Consider the following 19,111-nt stretch of genomic DNA (forward strand, 5'->3'; position numbering starts at 1 on the left):
TTGGGACATTTTCAGTCTACCACCAACTCCAGTTTATTGGGAAGGTGGAAGGAACACCAAAGTCTGATTTAGGTCAATACCAATTGAACAATCTTCATCCAGCTCAAAACCATTGTCCAAAAATGATGGGAAAATGTGCTTTCCTTCAATCCAGCCTGACAATCTGTTTGATTGTGTTCATTTTTATTCCTGCACTGCCTTCTGTTTTTCTCACCTGTCTTTCAAATCTGCTCTGGCAATTAGGTTTCAGCTTTTTAGCGCTCACTGTGTAGCCTGTGGCAGGAATCCGCTGCAGTCAATCTCCAGCTCTGCTTCTGTCTCTATTTATACAAAGTAGCCTTCTTTCTGCTCCTCTGTGCACCATTACCATCACCACAGGGGCTCACACAGATACTTACCAAGAAGAAAGCCTCTTGTCATTAAACTCATTGAGGGTGTCATCTTGCCTGGATACACAGTTCCTTAAATACCTTTACCTCAGTTTCACAGTCCGTGCCGGATACCTGGACTGTTAAGTCTGTAGTTGCTCAGAGTTTAAGGCACAGCCCGTTCTATTTGTTATTAATTACCCCTTTAATCCTGTGTGTTGGTCACTGTTCAGCAGATATGTCATCTCAAGACAATGGTGCCCCAGAGTTTGTGTTTGATACATTATCTAAAGGCAGTAATGTATTGGGGATATTGTCGGGCACTTCCACAGTGTGAGCCTGGCCAAGCAGGTGGAGGGGTGCAAGGTGGGGGTAGTTTCTGTGCACCACCTGTCACACACATTTTCTGCTGGCAAGGAGTGCCACAGATTCCATAGCCTGTGTCTCATTGGTGTCTCATAATTGGTTTTCCATTCTTCCCCTTTTGTTCCATGATTTTTGTTTGAGTTACAAGCTAAAGTCTCACAGTATATATCCTAAACCCCATCCGGTACGCAGACTGCAGGAGACAGTCAATGCCCATACGTCCCAGTCAGACTTACTGGACTGCAAGCTAATCGATGTTGGCTCTTAGAATGATGTTTCTGCTAATCTATTCTTCGGTTCTTATTTTTGTGTTTACATAGAAATTAAAGCAATGAAAGAGACTGTCCAGGCCAGCTGGTCTATACCCGGTGTTAATGTCCCACACAAGCCTCCTGCGGTCTTAATTCATCTCACCCTGTCAAGATATCTTTCTCCCTCGTGTGCTTATCCACTTTCCCCTTAAATGCATCTATGTGATTTTCCTCACTCACTGTGTATGATAGCAAGTTCCACCTTCTAACCAGTCTCTCAGGAACAGACTTTTCCTGAATTCTCTGTTGGATTTATTCACGACGATCTCATATTTATGACCCTCCAGTTTTGGGCCCCCAACCCCACAATCGAAACCTCATCTCAAAGGATTACTCTGCAGAGAGCCAGCAGGGACTCGATGGGCCAAACTGCCTCCTTCATTTTGCAATGATTCTATGAGTCTCAGTCTATCATACCAACCCCTTTCAGCATTTTAAAGACCGGTCCCAAGTCACCCCTCAGCCTTCTGTTTCTTGGATAAAAGAGGTCCAGCCTGTTAAGTCTTTCCTGATAGATATAACTTCCCAGTTTGATATCATCCTTTAAATTTTTTGGCACTTTCTCCAGCGCCTGTATCCCTTTCTAATTTGTATGTTCCTTGTTTATTTCTGATGAGGATAGTAGAGATGTTCAGACAGAGCTCAATGAGCTCAGATGACTTTGCTCAACCTATTATTTTAATGAGGTCAATGACTCACAAACTCTTAACATAAGTCATAAGTCACTAAGATACCAGACCAGACGAATGTCATGCCAACCCACGACAATTTTAGTCTGCCTTGATCTCAAACTGTGATTTACAGCAGCAGAAAAGTGGCAGGATCCAGGAGTCAGGCTCTTCACAGAATAATTCACTTCATATCTGTTCAGTGCTACTTTTGACAAGTGGTTCCTTGGCTGTAAAAAAGCTTTGGCACATGCTGAGGTAATGAAAGGCATTAAATAAATGCAAAACACTCTTTCTTGTGAAATTAAATTTTTGTTTCATTTATTCGTTCATGGGATGTGGGCGTCACTGGCTAGGCCAGCATTTATTGCCCATCCCTAATTGCCCTTGAGAAGGTGGTGGTGAGCTGCCTTCTTGAACTGTTGCAGTCTATGTGGGGTAGGTACACCCACAGTGCTGTTAGGGAGGGAGTTCCAGGATTTTGACCTGATAGTGAAGGAACGGCGATATATTTCCAAGTCAGGATGGTGAGTAACTTGGAGGGGTCTTCCGCGTGGTGGTGTTCCCATGCACCTACTGCGTTCTCCTTCTGAATGGTAGAGGTCATGTGTTTGGAAAGTGTTGTCTAAGGAGGCTTGGTGAATTGCTGCAGTGCATCTTGTAGATGGTATACACTGCTGTCACTGTCACATCAGCGGTGGAGAAAGTGAACGTGTAAGGTGGAGAATGGGGTGCCAGTCAGGCAGGCTACTTCATCCTGGATGGTGTCAAGCTTCTTCAGTGTTGTGGGAGCTGCACCCATCCAGGCAAGTGGAGAGTATTCCATCACACTCCTGACTTGTGCCTTGTAGATGGTGGACAGGCGCTGGGGAGTCAGGAGGTAAGTTACTCGTCACACGATTCATAGCCTCTGAACTGCACTTGTAGCCACAGTATTTATAAGGCTAGTCCAGTTCAGTTTCTGGTCAATAGTAACCCCAGGATGTTGACAGCGAGGGATTCAGTGATAGTAATGCCATTAAATGTCAAGGGGCAATGGTTAGATTCTCTCTTGTTGGAGATGCCTATTGCTTGGCACTTGTGTGGCGCGAATGTTACTTGCCACTTGTCAGCCCAAGCCTGGATATTATCCAGGTCTTGCTGCAAATGGACATGGACTCCTTCAGTATCCGAGCAGTTGTGAGTGGTGCTGAACATTGTGCAATCATCAGCGAACATCCCCACTTCTGACTTTATGATGAAAGGAAGGCCATTGATGAAGCAGCTGAAGGTGGTTGGGCCTGGGATGCTACCCTGAGGAGCACCTGCAGTGGCATCCTGGAACTGAGATGATTGACCTCCAACAACCACAACCACCTTCCTTTTTGCTAGGTATGACTCCAACCAGCGAAGTTTTCTCCCCTTGATTCCCACTGACTCCAGTTTTGCTAAGTCTCCTTGATGTCACTCAGTCAAATGCTGCTTGATGTCAAGGGCAGTCACTCTCACCTCCCCTCTGATAAGGCAGCCAAGGCCATTTCTTCAGCAATTCAATCTCAGAGACCACAACACCAACTTGCACGTAGCTTCTTTCAGGTAACAAATCATTCCAAGGCACTTCGCAGGAGCAGAAGCAGACACATTTTGCCACAAAACCAAAGAAGTTGACAGAAATCTTGGTTAAAGGGGTAGGTTTAAAGGAGTCTTATCGATGGAGAGCAAGGCGGAGAGATTTGAGAAGGGAATTCCAGAGCTCGGGGCCAAGACAGCTGAAGGCACAGCCGCCAATGGTGGGCCAAAGATGCTCAAGAAATGCAAAGTTTTCTGAGGGTTTTAGGGTAAATGGGGTTACAGAGATAGGGAAGGATGATGCCATAGGGGAATTGGAACACAAGAATGACTTCAGCCTCACACAATCGCTACAGAGTGGGAAGGCTGGGCATGTTAACATGTCTTCAATCAGTGTTCCTTCTGATGTACAAAAAGAGTGAGCCACCAATTTTTTGCAACAAGACAGATTTTATTATTGTTTAAAAGAAAGAAAAACTTTCATGACCTCAGGACACCACAAAGATCTTCACAGTCAATGAAATGCTCTTGAAGTGCAGTTTCTGTGATAATAGAGGAAACCTACAGCCAATCTGAGCACAGGTCATCTATTTTAGTGATTGTAGGATAAACATTGCCCAGAACGACCTTCTTCAAAGCAGTGTTGTGGGATCTTGTACACCTGAGAAGACAGACAGAGTGTCTGTTTATCTGAAAGACAGCTTCTCTGACAGTGCGACAATCATTGCATACTGTCAGCCTAGGTTACATGCTCGAGTCTCTGGAGTGAGGTATGAGCCCACCACCTCCTGACCCACAGGGGAGAGTGCTGCTACTTTAGACAAGGCTCATGCCAGACACATGTCAAATAAAAAGATAAGAAAGAATTCATATTACTCACATATTGCACCTTTCACAACACCAGGATGATCCAGAACAACAATGGTTATGACTGTACAGCTTAGTGACCATAATGTGTGTGAAGTCTTTATAAACATCCACACCAATAGACAGGACTGAAGCTCTGATGCATTCAACATGGAATGACTTCCTTCAAAGAATGGCTGGGGCTTAGCAACAACTTGCATTTACATAGTGCCTTTAACATTGTAAAGTGTACTAAGCGCTTTAAATCAGAGTCGTAGAGACCTTACAGCACAGGGAGGCCAGTCATCCCATCGACTCATGGTGGCTCTCTGTAGAGCAATCCAATCAGTCTCACTCCCCCGCCTACCCCCGCAAGCCTGCAACTTCATTTGCCCCAAGTGCCCATCCAAGGTCCTTTTGAAATCATTGTTTGTGCCCATTTCCATCACCCGTGTGGGCAGCAAGTTCCAGATCATTCCCACTCACTCTGTAAAAAAGTTCTTCCTCACATTCCCTCTATAAAGTGTTTGTGTGTGTGTGTGTGGTATGTGTGTGTCTCTAATGTATTAGACTCCTGTACAGTATTTGCATATTGTTTTAATCCAGACAGAGACAGAAGAATTCTTTTCAATTTGCAGTTAAAGAGGTTCATTTTAAATTCATAATCTCCATTGTCCTATTTAATGTTTCTTATGATGAAAGCATAATATGAATTTTAGTTTGAAGCAAGACAAGATTCTGTTTCGATCCCAGTGACAATGCACACACACACACACACAAATGACAGAATGGTGCATTTCAATAAGATTCACCTCAATGTGTCAGGCGTCTGTGAGCAGATGAAAAGAGATTTGCCAAGCACTTTCTTTTTGACGATTGCAATTAAAAGGCGAGCAGACTTTCATCTGTATGGTGCCTTATCACTCTGGACAGAAATGCCTCAAAGTGTTTCACATTCCTGTGCATGACTCAGTGGGGCAGTGGCTTGTCACGAGCTGATGTGGCAGCCATTTTAATTGTACACAGCAAAATCCCATCAGCAGTTTGGAAGTGAATCTGCTTTAGATGGTGTTAACTGGGGGATATTCCTCAGGGAATATTGGCCAAGACACTGGGAGTACTCCCTAATGTTTGACTGCATCTGGGATTGAGAGCATAGGGAGGAGAGAAAAGTGGGGGGAAGAGTATTCATGTGTACCAACTTCCTAATGAAGTCCAAATGCCCTTTCAATAATGCTTTGCCCAAGTTATTACACACCGATGTGAAGTATGAAGGAATGCATTTTGGATTGAAGAATGAGGAGAGATAATATAAATGATATGGTTCAATTTTAAAGGGGCCCACAGGGGCAGAGAGCCGGGACAGGAATTGAATGAAGACTTTGGGAGCGGGAAACGTGGCTGGTGGGCTGAGTTAACCAGACACAGGCCGAAATGTCAAAATCATGATGGCGGGTTCAGAATAAAAAATTAAGTCAGGGGAATGGCAGTGGCGGGTTGGACCTCACACTATCCCATGGCAGGTTCCTGCTTGCGAACATATGAATTAGGAGCTGGAATAGGCCATTTGGCCCCTTCAAGCCTGTTCCTCGATTTAATAAGATAATGGCTGATCCGATTGTGGCCTCAACTCCACATCCGTGCCTACCCCCCAATAGCCTTTGACTCCCTTGTTAGTCAAGAATCTATCTACCTCTGCCTTAAAAATATTCATTGACCCTGCCTCCACCACTCCCTGGGGAATAGAGTTAAGACTCACTACCCCCTGAGAGAAAAAAATTCTCCTCATCTCCGTCTTAAACGGGAGACCCTTATTTTTAATGTGTGTCCCCTAGTTCTAAGTCTCTCCCACAAGGGGAAACATCCTTTCAGCATCCACCCTGTCAAGTCCCCGCAGGATCATATATTTTTCAATAAGATCGTCTCTCAATCTTCTAAACTCCAATGTATACAGACCCAGCCTGTCCAACCTTTCCTCATAAGATAGCCACACCCCCAATCCAATTTGCACGTCATGAATACTCATTACAAAAACTTTTTGAAATTAAGTCCCACCTTCAAGATTAAGTTAGCGGCACACGGGAGCACCACAGCACCCGGTTCACATTTGTATAAAGCTGGCGTGCACCACTCGGCTTTGTGCAGTTGTGTTTGAGGTGAGTGGTTTTCTTTGGTAACTCTGAGGCACAAGGGAGGGGAGCAGGAGAATGGCAGATTGCACGGAGGATCTGGAGCAGCAAGTCAGGGGTGAGTGGAGGGCGGAAGGATCAGGCAGGGGCATGGAGGAGTGAAAGAGAGCTCTGACAGAGGGGCAGAGGTTGGGGGGTGGAGGCACGGAAGGGCACAAGAGAGCTCCAAGAGAGAACAGATATTAGGGGCGGGGGCATGAAGAAGCGAAAGAGAGCTCTGACAGAGAGCAGAGGTTGGGGTCAGAGGCACGGAGGAGTGAAAGGGAGCTCCAAGAGAGATCAGAGAGTGGGGTCCCTCAGGGGCATGGTGGATTGAAAGGGAGCTCTGGGAGAGAGTAAAGGTTGGGGTATGGAAAAGCACAGTGGGAAGGGCTGGCATCTTGTGTGTGGCAGGAGGTGGGTGGGTGTAGTCAGTGTAGATAAATAAAATGGGGGGGCCTAAAGGGCACGGTCAGGCTGTGCACATGTGCGTCCTGGGGCTTAAACTCAGGGTGCTGGCTGGCAGAGGGAACAGGGGAGAGTTCAGTTTAGTAGGAGGGGCAGGATCAGTCTGAGGTAAGGATATCCAAAGGTCTCGTAGGCTGGGTCACGGGATCTAATGGAAACTGTAAGGACGATGTGGGAACGGTGTAGGGATAGAAGGGGAATCTTGATGTGGATGAGGTTAGGCTCAGAGCGAAGAGGTGGCGTGCACACTTCCAGGGTGACAAGGTCCAGGGTGATGGGGTTGGGGGGAAGGTTGATAGATTACAGAGGAAAGGCGCACAGTAATGTTGGGAGGGTCAAGGGTGATGGGTACAAAGTGGATGTTCATAGGGGGAGTGTGGAGGATCACAGATTGCAATTCGAGGGTCACTCACACACTGAAACCTCACTTGTAGCTGCCAGGAGTGCAGATCCAAGTGGGAGGGGGCCAGTGTGAGGTGGGTGGACTTTGGGTCTAGACAATGGGAGGGGTGGTAAATCTCACTGCTCAGCAGCTGTATGGATGGAACCAATGGACACATGGGTTCACATACCACCAACTACCTTTTTCACACAGTTCACTTGGTGGAATCCTATGGGCCTCCATACACCCAATCTTCCTACACCCTCAAGGGCAGAGGGAGAGGGTGCGCTCTCATGACTCATTCTCTTGCAGAGCTCACAGCTCCCTGAGCTTTTTGACGCCCTTGCTCAGGTTGACGCTGGATCTTGGATGACAGGGGCAATGCCCTCGGGACCTGGTCGATGACACCAGTGAGGCATCCCCACAGCGCAGCCGAAGATTGCTACAACACAGCGCCCACACCTCCAGCAGAGTGTTCATCGCACAGAAATTAGCATGTTCAAAATGTGCTTCTTCTGCCTTGGCAAGTCTGGGAGGGCTCTGCAGTACTCACCACACGGATAGCCGTAGTATGTCGTGCATTGCACAATGCGGTCAAGCAACACAGCAAACCCCCGTGTCTGAATGACTGGGAGGAGCAACACTCCTCCTCAAATGAAGATGAATGGGAAGAGCCTGAACAAGAGGGCACGAATGTGCATGAACCTCTGCAGGATGCCAGGGCCAGGGAGACATGTGCCAAGCTCACATACATGAGATTTGCCCAAGACTGAAGGACCTACATGACCATTCTCCGATTGGCGGGACAGGTTTGTCTGCTCAAGATGTCTACCAATCCATGCCAGCCCCACCTCGCCCCACCTTCCCCAGGTGCCATCTCTGAACCTGCATCCCCACCCACCTAGGATGGCAAGGGGAGTGGGACGTCTGTCACACATGCTCGCTACGAAAAACTGTTACCCAGGACGACTGATGCGCCAGTGGACAGCCTATCAGGACCGAGATCTCAGAATCTGCTCCATCATTACAGGTCCTTGACTTCACATAAGGCACTTAAGGTGACCCTGTGCAACATAACCTCAGGCAATAGAAATAGAAAGTGCTGGAAAAACTCAGCAGGCCTGGCAGCTGCTGTGGAGAGAGAAACAGGGTTAACATTTCAAGTCCAATATGACTCTTCTTCAGAACTCTTATAATGGAGTGTCTGCAATTCCCGCATGTTCCTCTGTGTCCCACAGACTGGCAAACATCAAATTGGACGCACACATGAACAGTAAAAAAAGACTGAGCGCAAACACACACCACCATAATCTCCTATACAAGAAGGGAGCGTATACCATTCCTCTGCTGCTATCAGTGAGGGCCAATAGGGCTGCCAACCCTCCAGGATTGGCCTGGAGTCTCCAGGAATTGAAGATCAATCTCCAGGACACTGCTGTGTGCAACACTGAAGAAAAGTCATCGGGACATTCAAAAAGATTATTTTTATCATTTTCTTTGAACGTTTCTCTTTACCAGATATGAAAATACAGAAAACAGGGGGAAAAAGCTATTTGGCTGACAGTTAAGCATCATCCAATTGGATAATGTGTCTTTTTGCTTTCCAATTGGCGTAGGAAGGCTGTGCATCACAAGGATGGATGTGCTGGCCGACTAATGGCTGGAGCGTGAGGGCAAGTTATGTGATGAAACTTCCAGGAATACGTTTAATCACAGGTGGTAATCCTAAGTACCAACCACGAGGCATGCTGATATAGTTGGCTCTCTGACTAATCAATTCCCTTAAAAAGATAATGATGCACACATGAATAAAGTGGAAACAATATGTTGTGCAATATTTACCCGTGACAAAGTGAATATTACAACACCCATGACACCCTTGTGCTCTCATAACCTTAAGCTTTCTTTCTTTCTCTTTTCCTGTCCCTACACCTTGGGGTGAAGCCAACATCAGTAGCTGAGGTGGAGGCAGGCTGCTCAATGTGATGCCCAGTTTCCTGCGATGACTTTGACCTGTATCCTCTGGAGGTCCAGGGCCTTGAACGCTCTGTCCTACTGGGGGTGTCCCGCACGGGTGCAAGGGCAACCTCCTTGGTCATACCTGTGGGAGGCACTGGTGTCGATAGCAGAGGTGAAGATGACAGCGCTCACGCTGGAGGTGTCCTGAGAGGAATTCCCCGGGGCAGCTGGCCTCCTCCATCTGGGTGCGCAATAGCACCTCTCTGCCTCCCTGAGAGGAAGGGGCATCTGGAGGGAGGTCAAGGTGCCTCGCAGCACCCCCCCCCTCACCCAGCCACTGATGTATGGAGTCAGAGTGACAGAGTGCAGGTCAGAGCGTATATGGATCGAATGCTCAACCTTGCTGTCCATGGCGATCGCCACCCTCTCCATGAAGGAAGCCATGTGCTCACATGCCTGAGACATGGCAAAACTCGTGGCTTGCAGAGATTCCTCCATACCCCGCGCAAAATGGCGCATAACCCCTGGCATTGCCGCCACATGTTCTCCTAACCTCAGCTGCATTTCCAGCAAGCTTGTAATGGCTGCAACCAGAGGCCCATCGGCAGCGTGGGGTTCACCAGGGGCCTGGTGCCCAGCAGTCCTCTGAGTGTCAGGGGGGGAGCCTCAGCTGTCACAGCCTCCCTCAGCTGCTGGGATGTGGCCTATGCTGTGCTCACAGGGACGTGGCCCTCAATTCTGCATTTGACCCCTCTGCGACACAGGTGGGTATAGCTCAGCGGGCAGGGAGTGGGGGAGAGGCAGGTGACAGTGCATCCTCTGGGTCATTGTTGTCATTGTGTCCAGAGGTGGAGTCTTTGGCCTCCGGTGATTGAGGCCTGGAGTCTGGATTGCGGACACCTATAAAGAAAGCAGGAAACACATCACAGTTCACAGAGACTGTGAGCACAGTCCAGCTCCTCACGTGGTCCTGAGCGCCCACTATGGCAGCACCAGGTTAGATGCATTTTCACTCTTCTGCCTTGTCACTTCAGCCTTGCCAACGGCTAGGGATGGGCCTGGCAGTCTGGGGTGCTTCTTCCTCAGCAGCGGTGAGGACCTTGAGATTGGACACCCCTCTTCACCGTTTCTTTTTTCATTATGGGTCCACTTGTCCTGCCAGAGTTTAGTGACTTGACAAGTGCCAGTTGACCCCCTTGTCCACACGCATTCCTGTCACAAATACTAGTCCATCAATGTATTAGTTTATATCCAATTGCTCACCTAAGTCAAACTGTCCCTCCCTTTGGCCTCAAGTGCCATGCAGTCCTGAGAATGATCATGCCATTCACCCCTTAGCCTATCTGCAAACTCACACAAGTGCGTAACCTGATGCCCACATGAGAGACAATCCCATGCCACTGTGCCACTTACCCAGGCAGATGGAAGGAGATCAATTGACCCTCTTCCGGCAGCGCAGCCCTGATGTTCAGTGGACCCCCTCCTCTGCAATCTACATCCAGGCCGCCTTGGTCAGTCGGGAAGGCCCCCTGTTGCCATCGCTCGGAATGAGCAGCTCCTGCCATTCCCTGATGGCCTGGAGGAGAATCTGCAAGGAGGCTTCGCTGAACTGTGGGAACGGCCTCTGTCTTTGCTCTGACATCTCCAGTGATACTTGCAAAAGGCCTGGTGATGGTGGGAAGGGTGGTGGTGGGGATGGGGCTGTGATGATGGCCCCAAGACCATACATTGTAATGGTGGGGGGGGAGTGATGGAGGGAAAAGTTTGATGGGGGGTGCTCAGGGTTGTGAGGGGTTGCAAAAATAAATTGCTCAATCTACAAAACGAATGGAGGTGGATATAGAACCTATGACCTTGATGCAGAGCCTCCTTGCTCTTTCAGGTGGCTTGATTATAGCCCGCCCGGACTTGTTCAACTGTCACCTGACAGGGGAACCCTATGGACACCTGCCCCCTCCACTATGTTACATGTGCCCACCGCCAGCCTTTTAAATTTTCATATGAATCACATGGGCATCAGCTCCTGACACGAAAGCGGAAGTGGCATCCTCTTCCTGTTCCACCATCAAGAATTCACCTGAATTCTCTGAGGCTCCTTAGGCAGCACCTTCCAAACCCATGGCCACTACCATCTAGAAGGACAAGGGTAGCAGATACATGGGAACACCACCGCCTGGAAGTTCCCCTCCAAGTCACTCACCATCCTGACTTGGAAATATATCACCGTTCCTTCACTGTCGCTGGGTCAAAATCCTGGAACTCCCTCCCTAACAGCACTGTGGGTGTACCTACACCACATGGACTGCAGCGGTTCCAGAAGGCAGCTCACCACCACCTTCTCAAGGGCAACTTAAGGATGGGAAATAAATGCTGGCCCAGCCAGCGAAGCCCACATCCCGTTAATTAATTTAAAAAAAAATCAGGAATGGTGCACCACCGACTAAATTCCGCCCCTCGGGGTTTGCACATCTTTAAAGGTGGCAGAAAAAGTTTTAAAAAGACAAAAAGAACCCTGCGTTTTATAAATGTCAGTACAGAATGCAACAGCAAGGAAGTTATGCTGAACTGTATACCTCACTGGAGTACTGGGGAGGAATTTTAACCGACAAGGTGAGGTAGGGGTGGCTGGGATGGTAAAAGTATTTAAAATTTCAATCTTGACATCCACCCCTCCTGCTTCCAGTTTTAACAGAGGCAGGTTGCTGGAGATGGGGGCTGACCAATCCGCTCTCAGAGATGGATTGTGGAGGGAGGTGGTGGAGGCTGACCAATCCGCTCTCAGAGATGGATTGTGGAGGGAGGTGGTGGGGGCTGACCAATCCGCTCTCAAGGGGAAGGTCAAGGGAACAGGTGACCAATCCGCTCTCAGGAGATGTGTTGTGGGAGGAGTTGCTGACCAATCTGCTCTCAGGAGATGGATTGTGGAGGGGGGGGGTGGTGGGGGCTGACCAATCCACTCTCAAGGGGAAGGTCAAGAGAACAGGTGACCAATCCGCTCTCAGGAGATGTGTTGTGGGAGGAGGAGCTGACCAATCCGCTCTCAAGAGATGTGTTGTGGGAGAAGGAGCTGACCAATCTGCTCTCAGGAGATGGATTGTGGAGGGGGGGTGATGGGGGCTGACCAATCCGCTCTCAGGAGATGGGTTGTAGGGCCAGGGGATGACCAATCCACTCTCAGGAGATGGGTTGTGGGGGCAGAAGACGACCAATCCACTCTCAGGAGATGGGTTGTGGGGGCAGAAGACGACCAATCCGCTCTCAGGAGATGGGCTGTGGGGGCAGAAGACGACCAATCCGCTCTCAGGAGATGGGCTGTGGGGGCAGAAGACGACCAATCCGCTCTCAGGAGATGGGTTGTGAGGGCAGGAGACGACCAATCCGCTCTCAGGAGATGGGTTGTGGGGGCAGAAGACGACCAATCCGCTCTCAGGAGATGGGTTGTGGGGGCAGGGGACGACCAATCCGCTCTCAGGAGAGAAAGTTGGCCATCCCTCTACCCATACTGTGTAGTCCGACTCCTGCCTCATGTCCAACTCCCCCTAACCGTGATGTCAGCTGCTTTCCGCCTGTCACTTAGCCTTGCCGGAATGGCGATTGTGAAGTGAAACCTTTTGATAAAATTTGAAACCCTGCAGTTAATTTCTGACAGGTTCCCTTCCAAAGACATCCCAGTTATGTAAGAAAACAGGAAAAGGTGGTTGTTGGATCTTGTGGATCCTCATTGCACACTTGTTGTGAGTAGTGGTCGAGTTGGTACTATAAATAAAGTTGATCAGCAGACGCTTCTTAGGTGGAAAACATTCTGTTTATTTACAAGGTACTCAGCAGCTACTCATGTGTGTTTTCACATCAAACTCTATCTCCACACTACTGGCTACAGAGGTAGCCCACGCTACTCCTCTATTGGTTACACAAGATCACGTGATCTTCTTTTATAACATTGTTCTTAAAGGTATACTCCTGTTACATAAAACCATAATTACCACAGTGGTAAAAGCAAAATACTGCGGATGCTGGAAATCCGAAACAGAAAATGCTGGAAAAACTCAGCAGGTCTGACAACATCTGTGGAGAGAGAAAAAAAAGTTAACGTTTCAAGCCCGCATGACCCTTCTTCAGGGCTGAAGAGAAGTGGAAATGTGAAGAAATTTATACTGTTTAAAGGGGGTGGGACAGGTGGAGCTGGATAGAAGGTCAGCGATAGGTGGGGACAAAGGAGGGATTGACAAAGATATCATGAACAGAAGGACAAAGGGATTGTTAATGGTTGTAGTTAATGCTAAAAAAAGGTGCTGATAGTGGCGTAAAGGTAAGACAGCAAAATGTGATTATAGCAGAACAAGGGTAGCATTGTGTGAAAGAACAGCATGGAACAAGTAACAGGTGGCCCTGTAGAGGATGGGGTTGGGGGAGGGGGTCGGCAGGGGGGCTGGGGGGGAGGCATGAGAGCAGGGTGGAGTGTTGAAATGGCAAGCGACAGGAAGGTCTGGGTCATGCTTGCGAACAGACCGAAGGTGTTCCACAAAGCAGTCACCCAGACTGCGTTTAGTCTCTCCAATGTAGAGGAAACCGCATTGGGAGCTGCCCACATGTCTGTCCTTGGCCTGCTGCATTGTTCCAGTGAAGCTCAACGCCAACTGGAGGAACAGCACCTCATCTTCCAACTAGGCACTTTACAGCCTTCCAGACTGAATATTGAGTTCAACAATTTCAGATCATGAACTCTCTCCTCCATCCCCACCCCCTTTTTTCATCCCCTTTTTTCAACATTCATTTCTTTACCCACTTGTTTTATTTTTATTCATTCATCCATAGTTTTATCCCCTTTTTTTTCATTTTCTATCCTTTTTTTCCCCCACCACTGCCCCCTCCCCCCACCCCATCCCCTACAGGGGCATCTAATAATTGTTCCATGCTGTTCTTTCACACAATGCTACCCTTGTTCTGCTATAATCACATTTTGCTGTCTTACCTTTACGCCACTATTAGCACCTTCTTTTAGCACTAACCACAACCATTAACAATCCCTTTGTCCTTCTGTTCATGACATCTTCGTCAATCCCTCCTTTGTCCCCACCTATTGCTGGCCTTCTATCCAGCTCCACCTGCCCCACCCCCTTAAACAGTATAAATTTCATCACATTTCCACTTCTCTTCAGCTCTGAGGAAGGGTCATACGCACTCAAAATGTTAACTTTTTTCTCTCTCCACAGATGCTGTCAGGTCAGCTGAGTTTTTCCAGCATTTTTTGTTTTTGTTTCAGATTACCACAGTGGTATTACTTAAGAACATAAGAACTAGGAGCAGGAGGAGGCAATTCAGCCCCTCGAGCCTGCCCCGCCATTCATTACGATCATGGCTGATCTCATTTCAGCCTCAGCTCCAATTTCCCGCCCTCTCCCCATAACCTTTCAACCCTTAACTAATTAAAAATCTGTCTATCTCCTCCATAAATTTATTCAGCGTCCCGGCATCCACTGCACTCTGAGGTAGTGAATTCCACAGATTCACGAACCTTTGAGAAAAGTAATTCCTCCTCATCGCTGATTTAAATCTACCACACCTTAGCCTTAAACTATGGCCACTCGTTCTAGAATGTTCTCCTTAGAAAAGAATTGATTAAAGGGGGATTTACTAGAGATGTTCAAAACTATGGCCAGAATTTTCTGGCCCCACCTTGGCGGGTTCCCCTGCGTTGGACGCAGTGAGCCATTCAAACGTGCATTGACTTCTGTGTGACAGGAAAAGACCCAACCGGCGGGAGGGGGCTGGAAAATCCTGCCCTATTTGGGGTTTTGAAGGAACATCTGGGGAGAAACTGTTGCCACTGAGGAGACAGCTGGCAAATGAACCACAAGGGAGAGAAGATTTTTTGTTTCAACCAGCAACTTGTTATAATCTGTAACGTGCTGCCTGAAAGGGTGGCAGAAGCAGATGCAATAGTAACCTTCGAAAAGGTTCGATAAACTGGCTAGGAGGAAAGGGGAGTGGAACTAATTGGATGGCTCTTTCAAAGGGCTGGCACAGGCACAATGGGCTGAATGGCCTTCCTTGTGCTATACTTATTTCATCATTCAATGGTTTGGATTGTGAGCTAGTTAATGTCTGACAATTGGGGGAAGAAAGCTGTTCATACCTGGTGTGAGCTGGAAGATGTTACAAGGCTGTGATCAAGTATGGAATTTTTGCAGCATTCATTGTTCTGAAACATGCTCCACCTCCTATTATTTTCTTATCTCCTTTGTCAGATTTCCCCCTTGGAGGCCTTGATCCCTTGAAGTGGCTCAACTTGCTCCAGCCAAACTGCCAGTATTCATGCCCCAAGCCCCGAGAGTGATTTACTGCCACAAAGGGCATCAGAGCAGACCCAGTCTTGTCCTCACCCATTGCACAGTTTCTATGGGTGGGGATTGCGACCGCTTGCACCCCTTAGTGATCTTATACCTGGCCGCTGCTAGCTAGATCACAGGAACTTCCATCTCTTGGGATCTACTAGTTTTATGCATTTTCAGTTGTTACGCTCACACTGCAACAAACACATATATGAAACATGGGGAATTGTTTTATGGTATCCCTGCATTTATTCAAGTATCCACTACCAATGATCTGTGCGTACTCTTTCATCCCTTCCTCACCATGTTTTGTCTTTCTCGTCCTCATGGTTGTGTTATTATTTTAGCTTGAGTTGTTTTCCTATTTTAACCGTCTTTTAGAGCTTTTATGGCCTATAAACAGGAATGGGCTGTCCTTCACCAACCAGCGATCATTAGCAATTCCCAGGAGAACAGGACACCCTGGATGAGTGTGTTTGCTGTGGGAGCATAGCTCCAGAGAAAGGTTGCAGCACAGAGGGAGGTTCCTCGGCCCGTCGAGCCTGTGCTGCCTCTCTGAAAGAGCATCTTAGCTAGTCCCATTCCCCTGCCTTTTCCTCACAGCTCTGCAAGCCCTTTCTCTTCAGGTAATCACCCCCATCCCCTTTTGAAAGCCATGATTGTCCCACCGCCTCCACCACACTCTCAGGCAGCGCAATCCAGATCCTAACCACTCGCTGTGTGAAAAAGTTCCTTCTTATGTCGCAACTGCATCTTTTGCCAATCACCTGAAATCGGTGTCCTCTGGTTCTCGATCTTTCCACCAATGGGAACAGTTGCTCCACACCTACTCTGTCCAGGCCCCTCGTGATTTTTAACACCTCTATCAAATCTCCTCTCAACCTTCTCTTCTGCAAGGAAAACAGTCCCAACTTCTCCAATCCATCCATGTAACTGAAGGTCCTCATCCTGGAACCATTCTCGTTAATCTTTTCTGCACCGTCTTGATGCACCATAGGATCATAGGACTTAGGAACAGGAGTAGGCCATTTGGCCCTTCAAACCCACTCTGCCATTCAACTAGATCATGGCTGACCTTCTATCTCAATGCCATTTTTCCACATGATCCCCATATCCCTTGACGTCTTTAATATGTAGAAATCTATCGATCTCTGTCTTGAGCAAACTCAATGACTGATCCTCCACAGCCCCCTGGGGTGGAGAATTCCAAAGATTCACCACCCACTGAGTGAAGAAATTCCTCCTCGTCTCAGTCTTAAATGGCCTGCCCCTTATTCTGAGACTGTGCCCCCTCGTTCTCGACCCCCCAGCCAGGGGGGAACATCCTTCCTGCATCTACCCTGTCAAGCCCTGTAAGAATGTTGTACACTTCAGTGAAATCACCTCTCATTCTTCTAAACTTTAAAGAATACAGGCCCAGTGCCCTCAATCTCTCATCAGGTGTAACAGAGTCACATACCCTGGGTCTTAAAGAATCTGTTTACAATTTCACAAACAGGCCACACAGAAGGAATCCTTTCAAATTTATCAGCATGGAGCCCATGGGCCAAAGGGCCTCCTTCTGTGCTTTCATGACTCGGTGGACTGAATCTTTGGGGTCCACTGAATGTCAGAACGGAGGCCTGAAAATACCGCGGCTGGGTGTTGTGTCAGGTGCAGACGCCATTTTCAGGAAATCAAACGTTTTGGAGAAGAGGAGTTTGGGGTCCCAGGAAGACCATCCACTCCCAGAAGGTGGGCAGGCAGTTAGTCTTATTAAGAACCCTGTCAAAGGGCAGTTTAGGAAGCCCACTGTGATTTTCCAGCCTGCCTCCAGTTCCCTGTTGTGATGGGGGCGCAGATCAACTGCCTGGGGATGGGCATCCTGCCCCAGGCTGGGGTCCCAGCACTCCTGGCAGGCCAACAGGCCCTCCCTGCCTGCCTGGGTGGGTGGGGCATACCCCGTAAAGAGACTCTTTCCCCTCCCCCTTTCCCCCTCTCCCTTCAGTGTGGTAGCCTGGCTGCGTTTTCCGCATTTTAACTAAACTTTTTAAAATGTGGCTGAGGGAGCACCTTCTTGTTGAGGCTCCCTCCGAGTTACCTACCTTGCACTGCAGTCGGGTGCTCCTCTGAAAGTTGGAAGGCCTCTGATTGGCCCTCCAGCTTCAAGAGCCTGGAGCTCCACCTTTAATTGGACAGGAAACCCATCCTCATGCCAGTTGAAAGCCTTAACGTTAATCAATGAATCAGTTCATCAATAACTCACTGTGATTTAACCTGGAGGTGGGGTTTCTGACCCGGAAACAAATCCGGCCCCTGTTTCCTGGTGACCATCCTATAACGCGATAAATTCCACATCAGACAAATGGGATTTGTAAATTGGAAAACTACACCAATGAATAAATGAATCAGGGCTCATCCAAGCCTCATGGTTTGATAAATAAAGAAGCTGAGTTCGCAAGCCAAGTGCATTTGTCGGAATGTTAATTGTATTGTTGTGCTATCCCATACTAGTGGTCTATCAGATTGGCACTGCGGGCATGGACCCTAGTCCCTTGCCAGCACTAATCAAGGGTGAAGGGCAGCATGCCCAACTTTTAGCACACTCCTTTGGTGCATTGAAAATCCTGGGTGATGGAAATGATCGCACTAACTTATCTGAAGGTTACTCCGAATCAAGCTACTGACATGCACACACAGCTCTGGGTCAGTATCAACCCGTACCATTGACCTCATCAAGCTCAGACTATAGTCTTAAGACATGTTACAACGTCAGCGGGGGTTTCTATTGATCTGTTACAACAATAGCCGTTTGCATTTATATAGCGCCTTTAAAACAGCTAAACATTCTAAGCTGCTTCGCAGGAACGTTAACAAACATACCCACTAAAGGAGATATAACATTACATGAGATGTTGGGTGGCATTAAAAGCTTGGAAAGACTTGCAAGTTTTAAGGATGATCTTAAAGGAGAGGAGACAAGCAGAGAGGGGGAGACGTTTCAGGAGGGAATTACAGCTGTATGCATTGGTTACCCCACTGGTCAGATTTGGGAGTTGGTTTCCATGGCAGCAGGGTGTTCAGGTACACCAAAGCCGTGGAAAAAGAAAAGCTGTTGAAGACGAGGGTCTCGGGGTGTGTTCTCAGAGTCTGATGCTGGATAACAGTGACAGCTCAGTCCTGCTCAGTCCAGTGTTTCATCGGGGCCCGTGTCTCTGTCGGTTCTCTCACTGCTTCTCACCTCATCTCTTCCAGGCCTGCAATGAGTTCACCACGCACGTCATGAACCTACTGCGGGAGCAGAGCCGGACGCGGCCCATCTCCCCGAAGGAAATCGAGAGGATGGTCAACATCATCCACCGCAAGTTTAACTCCATCCAAATGCAACTCAAACAGAGTACATGCGAAGCGGTCATGATACTCCGCTCACGATTCCTGGATGCACGGTAAAGAGACTTGATGTGTACCCTTTCAATGCAGTCAGTGAACTTAACAAAAGGGGGAGAGTTGCTAAAAACAGGTCTCTGCAATGGAGCATTGAGTTAGTGACAGCAGGTTGCTACATGACCATTGCTCGGACTTACAGAATAGAGACACATAGAAGCCACGCGATAAGGAGGGTTATTGGTGTGGGGGTAGCTGGGTTCTGTGAAAGTGGGGGTGGGTGTCCTCTCACCTCATGGAGTTGGATAAAATTTGGCCAGGACATGGATAGT

The 19,111-nt window shown here is 48.2% G+C and overlaps 1 protein-coding gene across 1 annotated transcript in view; it reads left to right on the forward strand.

Moving 5' to 3' along the window:
* LOC144692533 (pre-B-cell leukemia transcription factor 1-like) overlaps window positions 1-19,111 on the forward strand; it is a 724,336-nt gene that overhangs the window by 611,576 nt on the left and 93,649 nt on the right. Inside the window, exon 4 of the mRNA XM_078561505.1 lies at window positions 18,651-18,841. Within this exon, the coding sequence (XP_078417631.1) occupies window positions 18,651-18,841 (191 nt within the window). The remainder of the gene's footprint in view (window positions 1-18,650; window positions 18,842-19,111) is intronic.

Source organism: Cetorhinus maximus, chromosome 17 (assembly GCF_964194155.1).
Source record: "Cetorhinus maximus chromosome 17, sCetMax3.hap1.1, whole genome shotgun sequence".
Lineage (NCBI taxonomy): Eukaryota > Metazoa > Chordata > Chondrichthyes > Lamniformes > Cetorhinidae > Cetorhinus > Cetorhinus maximus.